Raw genomic sequence first — 17,909 nt, forward strand, 5'->3', positions numbered from 1 at the left:
GGGCGGCGTAACGCGATCTTGTCTTTTCCTTCTCACAAAGAAGGTTATGGACCGCTCCTCGTCATGGCTCACCCCCCAGGACCTGGGCCGGGACCAGGTTTCCCACGGTCCTGGTCCTCCCGGGATCCTTCTGGGATCCACCTGGGATCACTCGAGTTCTCCAACCACTCCACCGATTGGTCCTTGGAAACAGACAGCGGAGACTGTCAATAACCCCATACAGAGGGGGGTCTTCATCTTTGTCAGTAATTATGCTACTAATGTCTCACTAATGGGAGGGGGGGGGCACTGTCGGGGTCTACTTGATCTTCTTAAGCAGATCCTGATCATCCGGGATCACAGTCCTAAAGTTTCTAGATTATGGAAGAACTCCAGAACCAACTGTCTGCTGCCATGCGGGGGGAGATAACACCCCCGTGCCCCCCTCCCCTCTCCCTCATGGCCCCCCAGGACTGAAGGGCCATGTTGCTGATAAAGAACAACCAATTAAATTTTAAGACTCCCCCCCCACCCTCCGCTACCGGCCAGGACCAGGATGTACCTGCGACCCCCCCCCCCCCTCTCTCTACAGTGAATGGACTAGTCCAGAGGCAGAGGGGTGGAGAGACATAGGAAAGTGATGTAAGAGAGAGGGGGGGTCGTTTCTGTAAACGTGAGGACCGGCACACGACCGCTCACACGAGCGCGGCGACAGACACGGGCACGAGCAGGTAAGACGCCACGCAGAGATTTGGGGAGCGCGTGCACATCGCTGCAGCTGCGGGAATGCGACATCATTTTGTATCCAGAGCGGAGCTGACGTCACTTAGATAACCGCGTGCTCAGGTGCGTGAGGTAAAAACCTCCGCGCGCTCTGATGGACTTTAAAGATGCGTCATCAGGTTCAAACGTGAAACGGCGAGAAGATGCTGGAACGTCGTTGTCGGGGGTTACGTAACCCCGCCCCCCGGAATCATCCAGAAATCATATTAAAGTTCAGATTAAGTTGGACGTCTCCTCTTCATCACAGAGGAAGAGCAGTCTACATGAGCTGAAGATCCTGACTCCTCCCCTCACAGGTGGAGGTGCTGCTGGATCGATTAGGTCTGAACTCATCTATCGCTGATCTTGGATACTCATCACTAAAGCCCTATTCTGACCTTTGACCCCTAGAAAACCAAACATGTTCAAAGCATTAAGCTTTAGTTTTCATTAATGTCTTTATATTCAGTTTTCTGGATATTTTTTTCTTCTGGATACTTTATTTATCCCTCAATGGGCTCAGGAGGAGGTAGCGTTAAGGGTCTTGCCTAAGGACCCTCATTAAGTGATGTTAACTGCTCGCCATTGATATGGTAATTGCCCCCAGTACCATTGTTTCTTCCCCTCCGGGAACCAAACCCTGGATTCCTGCATGGTAGCCTCTCACCTTACCAACCGAGCTACTCAGCCTCCGAAATCTGGAATTTATTCCAACATGATTTACCAAATGTGACAAAGAAAAGAACTCCTGAAAAGTTTGTACCTTTTTTTCTGTTTATTTTATTCATTGTTTATATTATATCTGTTACAGTTAAATAATAAATGATGTCGCACGGACGTCTGAATCCACCGTCTGGTATTTCCTGTGGATTTTTGAAACATTTGTCATGAAGAATCTACATTTTTGAGCTTTGAAGTGTTTTATAATATTCATAAAACAAAAACAAGCTAAAGTGGCTGTCCCCCTAAAAACCTGCTCTCTGCGCACCGGCCCCTCCCAACCCACAAAAACAAGAGGGTCCTCACATTGTGACATCACAAATTCAGGAACCGCCCCTTCCAGGAAGAGTCTGTCTTTTTTTCTTTTCTTGAAATGATCTCTGTAGGAGGCAATCTGTAAACTACAAACTCCTACAGTCCATGAACGTCTCCCAGCAGAATGGCTCCTTCCTCTATTTCTGGAACATGAGTCATCCTCACTTTCCAGCAGAAACTCTGCTGATCAGACCCGACTGCAGCAGAACCAGCAGAGCTGCTGCTGCCAGAGGTTCTTCATTCTGCTAGAAACCGGTTTATGAGAACGTTCTGGTCTAAAGTTCCGGGATGACGTTTGGTTCCAGTCCTTCTGTGGAGAACGGCGGCCTCTGAGGCGTTGATAACACGAGAGTTTGATCCGAGTGACTTCTGCAGCTCTTATCTCAGTCTGCAGCCGGGGGGGGGGGGGGGGCGGCTCATGGTCTTTGGTGGGGCTGGAGGGGGGGGGGGGGGGGGGGCAGTTCATGGTGTTAGTGAAGCCATAGAGAGAGTAAGTAAAGTGAGAGAGTTGCTGAGTCCACACCCCCAGACTCTCAGGGAGACCACCAGGACCAGGAACCAATGCCCAACCAGCACGCTGATCAGCTGTGATGTACAGGAGCAGACAAGGAACCGGAGGTTCCAGCAGAAGAGGAACTGGAGGTTTCAGCAGACGAGGAACCGGAGGTTCCAGCAGAAGAGGAACCGGAGGTTTCAGCAGACGAGGAACCGGAGGTTCCAGCAGAAGAGGAACTGGAGGTTCCAGCAGAAGAGGAACCGGAGGTTCCAGCAGAAGAGGAACTGGAGGTTCCAGCAGGCGAGGAACCGGATGTTCCAGCAGAAGAGGAACCTCCGGTTCTACTGGTAGCTTGAAAACAGGCTGAACTGAATGAGGCTTTTCTAAAGGAACTTTAGAACAGGTGGAACCAAAACCTCTCAGGCGACTGAAGGGAGCAGAAAGTGGGATGTCAGCTGGTTCTCAGAACAGACAGCTGTAAAATCAATGACCGGCACTAAAGACCCCCCCAATGAAGCCAAGGCCATAACTCATTAGAATTGTCCCCCCCCCCCCCCCCAGGAGGTCCTCCACGTTCTTAGATTCCAGAAGCATCTTCTGTTCTGCTGAAGTCTTTCTTGCAGACTGTCAGGGTTTGATTGAAGTCCCTCAGGCGTGGCCTGGGGGCGGGGTTACCTTTGACCCCTGCGGTTCGTCAGAGTCCAGGTGGCATCTCTGTTTTTGTCTTTCTGCTTGGTCGGTAACCTAGCAACCGTGTGTTGTTCCCAAGCGTTGGAGGGACTGACCTGCTGATGTCAAATCCAACACTGTGCTGTCGCTATGGTTACCAGGGGGGGGCTGCACATAGGAGACCCAGCTGCAGCTTGGATCCCCGGTTCTGCAGAATTTCTGTGTTTTCATTGGTTCCACACAGGGGGAGGGGCTTGTGGATGGTTTGGGACTGTCGATCACATGACTGGGTAAAGACAGTCTGGTTAAATCCTGCTACTGAGTGCCGGGGAGCCTTCAGTTACTTTAGTAACTGAAGGATTACTTTTTTTGTGTTTACTTCCAAACTTAACAGAGATTTATTCTGGAAGGTACCATCTTCTACGTCTTGTGGTAAAGTTTAAAAGCTGCCGTTTGTGCGATACAGCAGCTGATATCAAACGTTTGTTTCTGGAAATAAACGTTTGTTTTGGGTTCCTGAAGGACATAAAGGAACGTTTCAGTGGACTCTTATTTTGGAAAGGAAGTGACTCGTTGATCAGAGGTCCATTATCTGTCTGTTTCAGGTGCTGAATGCAGCAGACGTGGACCCCCTCCCTGACTGAGAACGTGCACACAAAGACACCAGTGCCTCTGCCTGCACGTGACACCCCCCCCCCCCACGTGCACAGGTTGGTACAAAGCTGCAGACCCTAGAAACAATCTCTTTGTGTTGTGGCTCAGCTTTCACATGGATCAGCAAAAGAGCCCAAAATAACCTGACAGGAACCGAACCGGCCAATCAGACGAGTTTGCAGGGGTCAGCATGGCCTGAACTTCCTGTTGGGATCTCCGCCAATCCTGAGAGTTTTGTTTAATCATGAATCATGAAAAGCTGTTTGTAAATGTGTGGAACCCAAAGGGAGGGTCGGGTTCTGTCGCTCACCTGAGAAAAGTTCTGAACTCTTCAACTCTTTCACGGTTCTTGCAGAGACTCTAGGTTGATGTTCTCTGGTGTTGTTTTCAGGACCGGACCGGTCAGCAGTCGGGATGATTCCTACGGTAAACACCTTTTTATTGTTCATGCCCTGCTGGGGGGGGGGGGGGGGGGGGAGAACACATGATAGAATGCTGTTTGGGGTTCTAAGTAGGGTTCTCTTTTCTCTGCTGCAGCGGTCCCAAACTCTTTTAGCCCTTGTTCTATCCTAGGCACTTTACCATTGGGAGTTGGGTCATCTAGACCCACCAGACAGTGCTCTGAACCTTTTTTCTTCAATGATTTGTGATCTTCACTGGTGTCCATGGATTACATGAAATCTTTCCACCTTTATCCACCTTTGTCATGGTAGGGAGAACACCTCAATGGAAGGGGGGGTCATCTAGACCCCATAGGATAGCACAAGGGATAAGAAGCAAATCGACTTTGAAATTGTGTCGATTTCTTTTCAAAGATGAAGATTGATGGAATCAAAGTTCTTTCTACAAATTCAATAAAGTCAACAGTACAGCTTTTTTCTAGAAGCTCATTATAACACAGAACCCAATCCAAGGCAGAAGATTGATCACATTTAGGGGTTGTCTTCACTTTAACACGAAGGAGGATTCTCAGAACAGAAAAAATCCTAAATGGGAGTTTCCCTTTAAAGTCACATTGGAGGCTAACCACCGACGCTAACTTCAGCTGAATCCGACTTTTAATGTTGTGACAAATAAATAAAGCAAAAACAAATTCAGTCTTTTCTAAATATAATAATAAAGGTGAATCCACCGCGTCTGAAACATTATCATCAGCATACATGACAGAATCTGTCGCGCGTTTCAAGCAGAACGCATTTGGTACATAGAACAAGTGTCTCAAGAAATCCATATTTCCAGGAAGGTTTGTCTGTAAAGAGCAGCTCTATGTTTTTCTGACGTTTCATGACCAAAGCTGGTCATCAGAGGTTTCTGGTGAGCTGCTCTGAACTTTCTTTCTATATCCATTAAAATCGTAACATTTGTTCCAATTTCTCAAACAGATATGTTCCGATATTTAAGATTCAAGAAAAAGTACTTTTTTATTGTCCCAGTGTCCTAGAAGGGTGGAGCATCTCTGTGGGAATGAGAGGAAGGGGGAGGTTCCAGGGAGCAGAGAAGAAGAAGCTGGAGGACTTGAAGTTCTCAGGGTGAACAGATTAGAGGTGGAGAGACGTGTGAAGCAGGTTGGAGGTTTCAGCCTGAAAGGTGTAGCAGACTGTGGGGAGAGAAGCTAGGATGTTGGTTCAGAGACCCTAAAGCAGAGACAGGAGGAAGAGGAGGAGGTAGCAGGGATGAAGATGCTGAGGTTCTCTGAGGAACCAGGATGGATCATTGAATCCATCAGAAGATCACATCATGGTGGATGTTCTGGAGATCAGTGCACGTTTGAGAGGAGGAGCAGTGATGATGATGATGAACGGATGCTGAAGGTGGAGCTACGACCATAGAGGAGGTTGATGGATGAGGAGGATGCAGACAGATGGAGGAGTGACTGTGGCGCCCCCTAAAGGAGGCAGCAGCAAGAAGTCATCTTGGTTTTTGGCAGCACTCACACAAAGTCTCTTTCTTCTGGTAGCATCCGGCCCAGACGTCTCCGGGAAGTGTTCTGTCTCTCAGAGGAACCGTCTTTCCCGGATCTCCTGCTGCCAGCATCACGGTGAGCTCCATCAGATCTGGATTCTGTCTTCCACGTCAACCCATGAGTGGAGCTGTTGAGGAGCCTCAAAGCCACGCGATGACATCATCGCCGGACCTGCATGGTCGGGTTATGAGCATGAAATCAAGGGACAAAGGGTTCCCATGTGTGAGGGGGGGCGTCTTTCAATAAAGACCTCGCTGTCCTCAGAAAATATTTTAAATAGTTGAACTGAGCTTATCTGTGGAATCTTCCCACCTTCAGGCCAGACTGGAGGACCAGATAATCGGGTACAAAGATCTGGCCGCGCTGCCGGCAGACAAAGCCATTCTGGACATCGAGAGACCGGATCTCATGATCTACCAGCCGCACTACGTCTACAGCACTCTGGAGGTAAGGGGGGGTCCAGACCGATCAGCCTCTGCCTGATTCTTATGAGTCGCCGTATTCAGGACCAGTTCCAGAATCTGGTTCTGGAGCTTCATGAAGCCTCTGACCATCACTGTCAACTCTGTGCGGCTGGAGAAGACGACAGGTGCACAAAACCTCAAGGTTTTAGAAAATTCAGGGGCCTAGAACAGGGGTCCCCAAATCCAGGTCTGGGGGGTCCCACATATTTTCCAACCAACCTGCCATTGAAGCTCCTTATTGGCTAAACACACCTGATCCAGGTAATCAGCAGCAGATAGGGCAGGGTTTTCTGGAACAGCAGCAGGACAGCAGCAGGCCTTCCAGGCCTGGATTTGGGGATGCCTGGTCTAGAAGGTTGACTTGATACACCCCACCCCAGCCCCCATGCAGCCCACCCCCTCCCCATTCAGAGCCGGCAGGAACAGATTTATTTCCAAACCTACAGCTTTAAAACGATCATGAATTTGCCCAAAAACAAAAAAAAACATTTTGGTTTCAAATCACCTCCATCCCAGTTTTTCTCAGCTCTGCGTGATCAGTATGACATCATTCATTTCCATTAAACCATTTCACCATCAGCTGTGAGGCATGATGGGGCAGCAGGACTGACAAACTGAAATACATGAATGTCTGAACAGGAAGCATTTCACTGATCTGAAACTACAGCCGCTTCCTCAACAGGAGGTTCTTCCCAGTTTTTCTGCCCCATGCTTCAACTCATGGATGAAGTGGAACGATTTCGATTTGGTTCCTGTGTTTAAAGTGGAAAACTTTAAATAGAAAGAAAAGAAAGCTTTAGGAGACGTTCCGTCACTCGTTCTCCTCCGTGGAATATGTTGGGTTTGTAGACACGGGTCCATCTGGGTTTGGAAAAGTCTGTTTCTTTATGTCTGCTTTTTTCATGGACATGTCCATGTCTTCTGTCCTCCAGAGGTCCCTGTCTCCTCTTCCTTCTCCTCAGGTTAGACAGCACTTTCTCTTTATTAGCTTTGAGCTTTTTCATAGTTTCTACAGTAATCATTGATAACCCTAACCCTTAACATTCAAAGTTTTTGTTTCTAAACCTTTTCATACAAACTCTGCAGTTGTGTCCTGAATGACGTGTTAGAATCAGAAGGTTTCTCTCCAGCAGGTGTTCTCACTGGGTTCCAGTCGTTCCGGAGAACCACCTTTTTGCTTTTCTCAGCTTTCAGAATCCAACGGTTGTAAAGTCGCGGTAGTTGGACATGCCACGTACACACCACGCACACGTCGAGTACAGGCAAAGTACACTCCACTTACACGCCATGTACACGCCAAGTACACACTAAGTACACGCTACATACACGCAGAGTACACACCACATACACGCCAAGTACACGCCGAGTACACGCCAAGTACACGCCGAGTACACGCCAAGTACACGCCACGGATTCTTTTACTGCAGAACCCTCCAGGGCACTCTGATCAACTGTTGAGAAAGTTCCACACGAGACACGGGCAGAACATAAAATGTCAAATGTACTTTTTTGGCAGGTGACCTATTTGGAAAACGTTCTCTAAACATCGGAAAAATTGTTCGTAACCCGATCAAAAGAACCCGTAACAACATCTGTCTCATTGAAAAATTGATGAGAATAATCAGAACCTTGAGCAATGTTCCGTTTTTCAGGTCAAACAACAGTCTACTTCAGAAAGGAACCAAGTTCTGCTTCTTGTTCTCCAGAGCCCATCCAAGGAGTCAAAAGAATGCCTGGAGAACCCGTCGCCTGGAGGTTCCTCACCATGTTCCACCATGCTCAGTACCAGAACCCACAGCATCCACACACCAGGGACTCTAACCGCACTAAACGTGGCGAGCCCTTCGTCTTCTGGGTCCAAAGGCAGCGTGCAGCACTTTCACCGCCCAGGTAAGAAGAGCTGCAGGTTTTCTGTCGGATTTCATCTTTAGGTCCACAAACGTCACTGAAACAAGCAGCTCTTCTCAAACTCAGTGTCATATGTTATAGAAACAAAGGAACTGACAAATGCAGAACCAAAACACTCTGAATCAGTTCTCTAACGCAGTGGTTCCCAACCACCGGGAAATTTTGGCACCGGGACGCACAGAAAGAAAAAATAATTTCCATTTTATTGTTTTTTTTCTCGAAAAAAACGTTTTATTTTGAAAAGTGACCGGATTCTCTCTGTTACATCTGTAACACTTAACGCACGTCAAAGTCGCTACACCAAACATCACGTGATACACACCGTGTGTTGCACCTCAACCCCCCCCCCACCGGTCCGTGGTAAACGTGCCTTGCGTTGTACCGGTTTGCGGTGACAAAAAGGTTGGGGACCACTGCTCTAACCTGTTTGATATCAGACTATTATATATTGTTATATTCCTGTTTACAACCAAAATGACAGATTTCCTCAGAACGTTCATGAAACTGTTGAACCACTGAAACTGCAGCAGTGACAGAAGGAAACCCTCTGAAAGCCAGTCTCATTTCACATTAGGATGTTAATATGAACATATATGTTTCTATGCATCCATAGCCAAGTTCCATCTTTGGTGGCTTTAAAGGCTCAAACTCACAAAAAATATGGCGCAGCATCCGTTTCCTAATCTTACCGATTCAAGTTCAGGGCCAGGAGGATGCTGGAGCCTATCCTGATACTGTCAGCCAAAGAGAAGGTTCCCCTGGACCAGACGGGTCTCCGGTCCATCACAGGGACACACAACCACACACACACTAAAACAGCTTTTGTTATTGTGTAAACCGTGAACAGTTTGTGTGTCAAGACTCCACGGTCTGTCCAGATCTTCCAGCCTCTGCAGAAACTCTTCTTCCAGATGAAAACTTGCTCTTGTTGCTGTTGAGTGTAGTGGAAGTGGGTGGGGGGTGGGGTGCATGGGTGAGGGCCGTAATGTGGGATTTAAACAGTATAACAGTCTGCATTTGTGATGCCATCAGAGAAAACTGCATAACAAGTCTGTATGGAGTCGAGCTCAGCTAGTCTGTCTTTCAGAAAACGGCTCCAACATCTACAGGAGGCCCCCCATCTACAAGCAAGGTGAGTTCTCAAGGTTCCCAACAGAACCTCTGGAGCTGGAACACAGCAGGGTCAGCCCCCACTACCAAACTACCACCCCCTGCTGTCAGTTTAAGCAGCTCTAACCTACTGTGTGGGTGTGTGTGTGTGTGGGTGTACATGTGTGGGTGTGTGTGTACATGAATGTGTGTGTACGTGTTTATGTGTGTGTGTCTACATGTATGTGTGTACATGTATGTGTGTGGGTGTGTGTGTGTACATGTACGTCTATGTGTGTGTGTACATGTATGTGTGTGTGTGTACATGAATGTGTGTGTACGTGTTTATGTGTGTGTGTCTACATGTATGTGTGTACATGTATGTATGTGTGTGCAGATGTGATGTCACCGGGCGTCCCTCAGGGAAAACACATCGAAGATCTAATCATCGAGTCCTCAAAGTTTCCCGCCGCTCAGCCTCCAGATCCCACCCAGCCCTCCAAGATTGAAACAGACTACTGGCCCTGCCCCCCCTCTTTGGCTGTGATTGGTATGACCCAAACATACACAACATGAATACACACCTTATTATCAGAGAGAGTAGACGTCAGAGAGGAAGATCTGTTCCAGAGGAACAGATAAACGAGTGGAGGGAGGAAAACACCGTTGATCGGAGCTGCTGCAGACTAGTAGAGGATGGAGAGACTCTAGCTAGACGGCACAGGATGGTGGTGTGAGGAGGTAGTGAGGAAGATGAGGAGAAAATGAAAGATGAAGAGGGAAGAATTCTGAGTGGTTTTTAGGCAGGAGATGAAGGAGATTTTTGGAGGTCATGAGGGTCTTCCTAATGACTGGACGTGTCCAGAGACTGAGACTGAGAGGAAGGAAGCTGGTGTTTTATCCCAAACGAGGAGACCAGATCCGGAGACCTGATGGAGGGATGAAGACATTCAGGATAGAGAGAGAGAAAGATTGATTGACAGGAGATTAAAACTATTTGTTGCAAAATTCAACAGCATTGGTCATTTAAAAAAACACTTGATAAAGGTGACAAACGTAAAAAGCATCAAAAAATCATAATACATGTGAAGCAAACGTCCACAGTTCCATCAGTCTGAGAAGTCCAGGTTCCTGTTTCCTTCTCCTGTTTCTAATGGTTACTGCCGTGGGGTAAAAACTCTTCTGGGGCGTTTGCCTGAAGGTAATGATCTTCTTCGCTCTGTTGAGGCAGCAGGGGCTATGCGGGGTTTCCAGGGTGGGGAGAGGGCACCAACAGTCTTTGGGTGGTGTTGATGACGCGCCGTGGAACCAAGATCATCTATAGTCTGTTAGAAAAGCTTCTATGGCAGCGGGTTGGGGTTTCGGCGTTACAACGGGGGGTGTACTGTGGCCCAGTACGACCCCGGGGGGAGCCAGTACTGAGTGCCGTGGATGTTTGGCGGCCTACTCTGACTCTGTCTGTGACCGGAAACCACAGGCAGGTTGAAGGTGGTGGTGGCAAAGAGCAAACTAAGGACACATGAGGACTTTTATGTCAGACCCTGGTCTTGATTGGATGGTTGAGGTGAACTTCTGGTCCTGTCTTTCTCAACTGGTCTGCAGCCAAACAGCTGCGGTACCAGACTGGGAGGTTGTTGCTTTGCTTTCTTGACTGGAGAGGTGATGTTGGTGGTCTGTGTGAAGTCATCAGTGATATGGTCCCTCAGGAATGTAGTGGTTAGCTCAGACTGCACTGGCTTTGATGGTGGGCGGGGCCTGTGACAGCAGCTGATAATGTGCCTCCTCCTGAAGGCCAAGGCGTCGTTGTCATTGACCACATTTGTGTCGTTTGCAAACCTGATTCCATGGTTTCAGACTCCAAATGGCCAGAACCCCTCCCACGCATCACAGGGAGGGACTGGAAAGAGAACACGCTCCAAATCCCCAGACCAGAAGTGGACTGGACGGGTGAACTCCCAAAACCATCCAGCTCTTTGTGGAGGTTGTAGAGTGGATCGGCTGTTCCACAACCGGGAGGAGAAGCTCTTCCTGAATCTGAGGTCCAAATCTTGGTCAGATTCTCCTCTCCAGAATCCTAGCTAGACTGTCCCAGGGAGACTAGGTGGTGAAATTCCAGTCGGCTGAAGCTTTTGCACTACACCCAAGATGATCAACTGACCCCATCCTCCTCTTCCTCAGCTGAAGGTGTGTCTGCGGGTTGAGTAAATCCTCGAGATGCCCCCCCAGTAGACCATTACCCTGCTTCGTGCACTTTCTTTTCTTATCCTGTTTGATTAATTTATTTTCTCCGTCTTCTTTCTCGTGTTTGATTTTTTTTACTTGGCTGCACGGTGGTGCAGTGGTTAAGTCTAAGGTCCTGGTTCAAATCCTGGCTGGGGCCATTCTGTGTGGAGTTTGCATGGCGTCCACGTGCATGAGTGGGTTTTCCTCCCACTGTCCAAAAACAGGCTTTTAAGTGTCACTGATGTGAAGAAGCATCAGGAACTGATGGGATGTTCTTTTTCCTTTTGGACACTTCTTGTTTCCTGGATTTTGCTTTTTTCACTCCAGATATTTTAGAACTGGACCTTTTTTTCCTTCATCTTGTTTTGTCTGCAGAAAAAGAGTGGAAGCGGAGGAATCAGAGGTTTGAAGAGGATGAAGAGTTGGATGATGACGGGTGGGGACTGAGAGTTCTTCAGAGACAGGAGCTGAACAAGGTGAAAAACATTCTTTTTTTTTCTTCAACACGACTGAAAGGTTTTTGTCAGACCCGTCCATTCTTGTGTTTCCCTCAGATTCAGTCCAATTTGGGTAAAATCCTCCTGAAGGAGGAGCTGGACAGATCTGCTGCTCCTCTGAGGAGGAAACCCCGTTCTCTGCCAGGTGGGGGCAAAAACCCGGGTATGCTGCGACCCCTGCATTCATTTCTGTGCTGAAAGCGTTTGTGTTAAATGCCCAAATGGAAGCTGCTTTAAATTACATTTTCATTTTATGAGAGTCAGTTCTTACCAGCTAATACCATCTGTCAATCATCCACCGTGTTTTTCTCCCTCCCTTGAGAAGAGGATATAGAAGATGAGATGTTTGCCTGTTTCTTCTTGTCTTCAGGCTCCAGTGTCTCACAGTCGTTTTTTTTCCCATCATCCTCTAAGAGCTGTCTGTCCAGAGTAAGAATACCCGAAAACTGACATTTGGAGCGTTTGTGTCTATGAATGAGGCTCATTTCTGTGTCTTCTCTCAGCTGCAGTCAGCAGAGTTCCACACAAAAACCCAGACAGGTGAGAACCGCGGTCCAGGAAAACTCCCGAGCTCAAACTCCGCCTTTGTGTCCCGATAAAAGGCTAAACTAATCCCACACTACTCCCTACTTAGATTGAGAATAAAGTTATGTCTGAAAATGTTCTGGTTTTCTGAGGAAACTAGTAAAAACCGAAAAGCACCGAAAGTGGGAGGAGTCAATACCAGAGGGTCATTTTAGCATAATCAATGTCATTTTATCAATTTCTGCAGTGTGTGTTGCTTCTGAAAGAAAACTATCAGCAACGTCAGGAGCTGAATTTATCGTACAACAGCAGAAGAAAAACTAAAAGTCGCTTTAAATGCAGAGAAAAGATCAAAATAAAACCTTGATGCTAAAAATGCTGATGTAAAGTTGAAAAAGTGCTTCCACTGATTCCTCATCGATAGGAACGTTTTATCATCAAAAGGAAAACTAGCTCAACATGGAAGTGGATGTTTTTCTTTCTAAAATGCAGAATGTAGAGAAACTGAAATGTCTTTGTCTGTGTTTGCAGGTCCTCAGGTACAGTCCTCTTTAGCTTCACTGCATGAACAGCCGCCGCTCGTTTGGTTCATTAACACAACAAAACCTGATTCTGTGTGTTAGAACGGAGACTCCGGATTGGACCGAGGGAACTCGCTGCCCTCGCTGGAACACAAGGTCAGAGAACCCAGACCAGAAGGACTTTTGCTCTTTAGGTTCCAGTCCCATCGGTTCTCAGTGTGGGAGGTCTTTGCATTTCATGGGGGGGCATCTCCACACTGAGGCTTTCACAGCTTTGGGTCCTGTTTCAGTTTGTGTTCTGACCCAGTTCTGCTTGCAGATTTACCCGTATGAAACGCTGGTGGTGACCCATAGAGGGCGCTCAAAGCTCCCTGCTGGGGTGGACCGCACCCGACTGGAGGTAAGAGCAGCCGATGCAAACCCGCAGCATTAAACTGCACCGGAAGTGCTGCAGCACCCAATTTCTTGTTGGAGTTGCAGCAGGTGTAGAAGAAGGAAGCTCGTGAAAACTCTTCATTAGATCTCATGACCTTCAGCGTGGACTAACCTTTGCAGGTGAACTAACTGCAGCTCGATGATCCGTCTCCTTGCAGAGACATCTCTCCCAGGAGGAGTTCTTTAGACTGTTCAGGATGTCCATGGAGGAATTCGACCGCCTCTCTTTATGGAAGAGAAACCAACTCAAGAAGAAGGTCAACCTCTTCTGACACCCCCAGGACTGCATCCCATAATGCACTGCTTTTCTCAGGTTGGCCATCAGCCATATGTTAGCCATATGTGCCGCGCACGTCCTCTTCTGTTGACCGTGGTGCGGCGGCTGTGGAGGCTGTGGACGTTTTTAGACGTCTGAGGCTGTTTGCAGAGATGGTGATGATGTCATCAAGTTCTGCTGCAGACGTTTCCATGACGACTGAAACCAGAGCTTCAATCGTGACCAGAGGGGGTTAGGAGTTGGTTTGACTGCCGGAATAAGCAGCACCAGCTTTGCCGACGAGTCTTTCTGGATCGTAGAGTGCAGCTCTGACGTTACACTAAACAGATTTATGACCAGTTTTAGGCTCAGACAAAACATCACGAAACATCACAACCCTCATCTGTTGCTGCGGATTAAAGTCAGCCAACGCCGCCCACAGATGAGAAGATGTTAGTGCCAGATCCACGCAGCTCCGCCCCCTCCACGCAACAGCTTAGCTAGGTTAGCATTAGCTGCTGTTTTTTCTTAACCAAATGTTGTGGAAAAGGTTTTTAACATTATAAAGAAGCAGCAGAACTTTTAGTAGAACATCAGTAGAACTTTCAGTAGAACATGACTATTGAGAGGAAAAGGACTTTCTGTGGATTTCTTGGACTGTGAGGAAACATGAAACACTTTTAACATGAAGAGATCTGCACTTTAGAACTTTGGTAAACATGTACACGTCCTCAGGAATCCTCAGCAGCAGTTCTCTCTCTCCCTGAATGATCCGATCTAACTTCACCTTTAGACTCTTAAACTGTGACTGACACAGAGTTCCATCCAATCATCTTCTGATCCATTTCCAAAGAGCTCCTAGTCGTCTTTTCATGATGATGACGCCGCTTTTAGCCAAAATGTAAAAACCTGTGTCATTTTCTAGGACATAGTTTCTGCAGAGCGGCAGAGAGTCATCAGAAATTCACCTCAGAGACGTGGGCGGGACTGTTGGTGCAGAGCAACCCCGTGCCCCCTTCCCATTATCCATGACTGAGACCTTTCTGATTACACTCTCCCTCTAGCTTACAGCCCCTCAGCCCCCCCCCCAACCTAATGTTAGCGGTGCAACATAAATGGCAGCAATAATGCATTCATCCATCCGTCCAGTTCTGATCCAGGTTCCAGCTCAGATCAGGAAAACAGACGGTCATGGATCTGTTGGTCTGACAGTGGATGATCAGAAAGGGGCGGAGCTTGGAGATTGTGGCCCCGCCATTGTAGCTGCTACGTCACAAATACAATCTTTTCAAACGGCATTTTTTATCTGCTCCTCATTCACAACAATTTGAATAAAGAAAAACTCAGAAATTAATTTTGAACTGAATTTCCTTTAAAAATCAGAAAAATGCTACAAGAACGTGTTAAAAACACCAAAAACACAGTTTTCATCAGAGTGGGGCTTTAATCACCATCAGCTTCGTTAAGATGCTGAGACCATTGTTAGAATTCACACCGCAGTGAAGCTAACGTTAGCTTCTTCCAACATCTTTTTTCTGTTTATACAGTATTCAGATTAAAATGCTGCATCATCACTTATTGCTCCCATTTTTTATGGTCTGAACTCCAAGATGTGAAACATTTTCCACAAACACAAAATAACCAGTTCTCTGAAATATTGTTCACAAATCTGTCTAAATAGAAGAACAGAACAGAATTGAATAGAATGCCATTGTCACTATACACATGTACAATTCGCATCACACACGCATTCACTGTTCAGTGCAAACATGCATTCAATTTCAATTCAATTCAATTTATTTGTATAGCCCAAAATCACAACAACAGTCGTCTCGATGGGCTTCGAAGTGAAACATGAACTCAAAAGGATCACGAATACAAAGAGTTCAATAGGAAAATACTAAAATGAACTAACAAACTGACTAAGCTATACTGGCATCCCTGCCCTTAGACCCCCCTTCGCGGTAAGGAAAAACTCCCAAAAAAAACGGATTCCGGAAAAAACGAAGAAACCTCAGGGGTGCCCACATGAAGGAGGGATCCTCCCCCAGGACGGACAGGCGATTTACCAGAACTCAAAGAGAAGAATTTACTTATCTAAATCTACAACTACATATATAAAGTCCAGCAGACGAGCTTCATCCAGCCGTGGTTGTGGGGACAGTCAAAGGCGCGAGTCGAGCCGGAGACAGGAACCACATCTGTGATAGTGAGCACTTCTCCTTATCCAAGACAATCCATCCCACCTCACAGGTGTGCCATATCAAGATGCTGATTAGACAGCATGATTATTGCACAGGTGTGCCTTAGACTGGCCACAAGAAAAGGCCACTCTGAAATCTTCAGTTGTATCACACAGCACAATGCCACAGATGTCACAAGTTTTGAGGGAGCGTGCAATTGGCATGCTGATAGCAGGAATGTCCACCAGAGCTGTTGCTAGGGAATTGAATGTCCATTTCTCCACCATAAGCCGTCTCCAAAGGCGTTTCCCAGAATTTGGCAGCACATCCAACCGGCCTCACAACCGCAGACCACGTGTAACCACACCAGCCCAAGACTTCCACATCCAGCATGTCCACCTCCAAGATCGTCTGAGACCAGCCACTCGGACAGCTGCTGAAACAATCGCTTTGCATAACCACAGAATTTCTGCACAAACTGTCAGAAACCGTCTCAGGGAAGCTCATCTGCATGCTCGTCGTCCTCATCGAGGTCTCGACCTCAGTCCAGTTCGTCGTCGTAACCGACTTGAGTGGACAAATGCTCACATGCGATGGCGTCTGGCACGTTGGAGAGGTGTTCTCTTCACGGATGAATCCCGGTTTACACTGTTCAGGGCAGATGGCAGACAGCGTGTGTGGCGTTGTGTGGGTGAGCGGTTTTCTGATGTCAATGTTGTGGATGGAGTAGCCCATGGTGGTGGTGGGGTTATGGTATGGACAGGTGTATGTTATGGGCGACGAACACAGGTGCATTTCATTGATGGCATTTTGAATGCACAGAGATACCGTGACGAGATCCTGGGGCCCATTGTTGTGCCGTACATCCAACAACATCACCTCATGTTGCAGCATGATAATGCACGGCCCCATGTTGCAAGGATCTGTACACAATTCTTGGAAGCTGAAAACATCACAGTTCTTGCATGGCCAGCATACTCACCGGACATGTGACCCATTGGGCATGTTTGGGATGCTCTGGATCGGCGTATATGACAGTGTGTTCCAGTTCCTGCCAATATCCAGCAACTTCACATAGCCATTGAAGAAGAGTGGACCAACATTCCACAGGCCACAATAGACAACCTGATCAACTCTATGTGAAGGAGATGTGTCGCACTTCATGAGGCAAATGGTGGTCACACCAGATACTGACTGGTTGTCTGAGTCCCCTGACCCCCTCAATAAAACAAAACTGAAGATTTCAGAGTGGCCTTTTCTTGTGGCCAGTCTAAGGCACACCTGTCCAATCAGTATCTTGATATGGCACACCTGTGAGGTGGGATGGATTGTCTTGGCAAAGGAGAAGTGCTCACTATCACAGATTTAGACAGATTTGTGAACAATATTTCAGAGAACTGGTTATTTTGTGTATGTGGAAAATGTTTCACATCTTTGAGTTCATACCACAAAAAATGGGAGCAATAACAAAAGTGTTATTTATATTTTTGGTCAGTGTATATTTGATTAGAACCTGAATGTAACAGAATGATCAGGGTGGTGGATGCACCATACACCTGTAGACGTGTAGATTCTATTGGAGGCTGACATTTTCACCTTCATGAAAATACTCGTGCTAACCGCAGCAGGGTTGCAGGGGTGGGATTATAATTTTGCTTCCTTCCACTCCCTTTCAAGCAATATTTAATTTTATGTCTAATTATTCCAGGTTTGATTAGTTATTGTATGAATGTATAACTGATGATTGTATTGTTTTTGTGTATTATCCCTATTTGATTGCTTGAAATGAACCATTTCAAATAAAAAAAAATCAAATCTTTTCACGCAACGTCAGCAACAAAGAATGCTAACGCTAACATCGACCTGCTACATTATTTTATTCTTTGATCATGTTTAACTGGATTACCCAAAACATCTTTTTCAAAAGGGAATTTTCTGAGCAGAAAAAACGTCTCCTTTTTTAAGGAAATGCCATCGGCATCTTCCTCCCTCTGTGTAAAGAACCAGCAGAAACCTGTTCTGATTCCTTCTTCTCCTCTCTGACCTTCTCTCGCTTTGTGTTGATTGATGGGTGTAGTTGGAGTCCATAGTTTGATGTTTTCTGTATCAGCCGGTGTTCTTGGACTCTGTCGGCAGAAGCGGCCTCAAACGTTCATATGACTTCAAACTGCCTTTGCATTGATCATTTGGTGTTAATATTGAACTGAAGAAAACTGAGCATGAAGTTGCTGACATAGCAGATTATTCTGA

The 17,909-nt window shown here is 46.9% G+C and overlaps 1 protein-coding gene across 3 annotated transcripts; it reads left to right on the forward strand.

The window, feature by feature from the left end:
* Positions 1–3,547: 3,547 nt before the first annotated feature.
* On the forward strand, positions 3,548–15,343 carry LOC101166843 (dematin). Of its 3 annotated transcripts, XM_023958084.1 has the most exons (16): positions 3,548–3,651; positions 3,987–4,021; positions 5,553–5,633; positions 5,877–6,005; positions 6,955–6,984; positions 7,729–7,912; positions 9,018–9,062; positions 9,417–9,569; positions 11,618–11,718; positions 11,797–11,884; positions 12,110–12,168; positions 12,243–12,279; positions 12,796–12,803; positions 12,888–12,941; positions 13,105–13,185; positions 13,379–15,343. In XM_023958084.1, the coding sequence occupies exons 2-16, from the start codon at positions 4,010–4,012 to the stop codon at positions 13,490–13,492; spliced, it is 1,176 nt and encodes a 391-aa protein (XP_023813852.1). In that variant the 5' UTR covers positions 3,548–3,651; positions 3,987–4,009; the 3' UTR covers positions 13,493–15,343. The 3 variants fall into 3 exon arrangements, with proteins under 3 accessions (XP_023813852.1, XP_023813853.1, XP_023813854.1); XM_023958085.1 differs by lacking the exon at positions 6,955–6,984; XM_023958086.1 differs by lacking the exons at positions 12,110–12,168; positions 12,243–12,279.
* Positions 15,344–17,909: the final 2,566 nt, after the last annotated feature.

Source organism: Oryzias latipes, chromosome 9 (assembly GCF_002234675.1).
Source record: "Oryzias latipes chromosome 9, ASM223467v1".
NCBI classification, from domain to species: domain Eukaryota; kingdom Metazoa; phylum Chordata; class Actinopteri; order Beloniformes; family Adrianichthyidae; genus Oryzias; species Oryzias latipes.

What these genes read in the sequence shown, in the direction of transcription:
- LOC101166843 (XM_023958084.1), top strand. An exon ending in GCCCCCCATCTACAAGCAAG is followed by an intron (nt 9,063 to 9,416) that starts GTGAGTTCTCAA and finishes ATGTGTGTGCAG; the next exon opens with ATGTGATGTCACCGGGCGTC. An exon ending in CCCCTCTTTGGCTGTGATTG is followed by an intron (nt 9,570 to 11,617) that starts GTATGACCCAAA and finishes TTTTGTCTGCAG; the next exon opens with AAAAAGAGTGGAAGCGGAGG.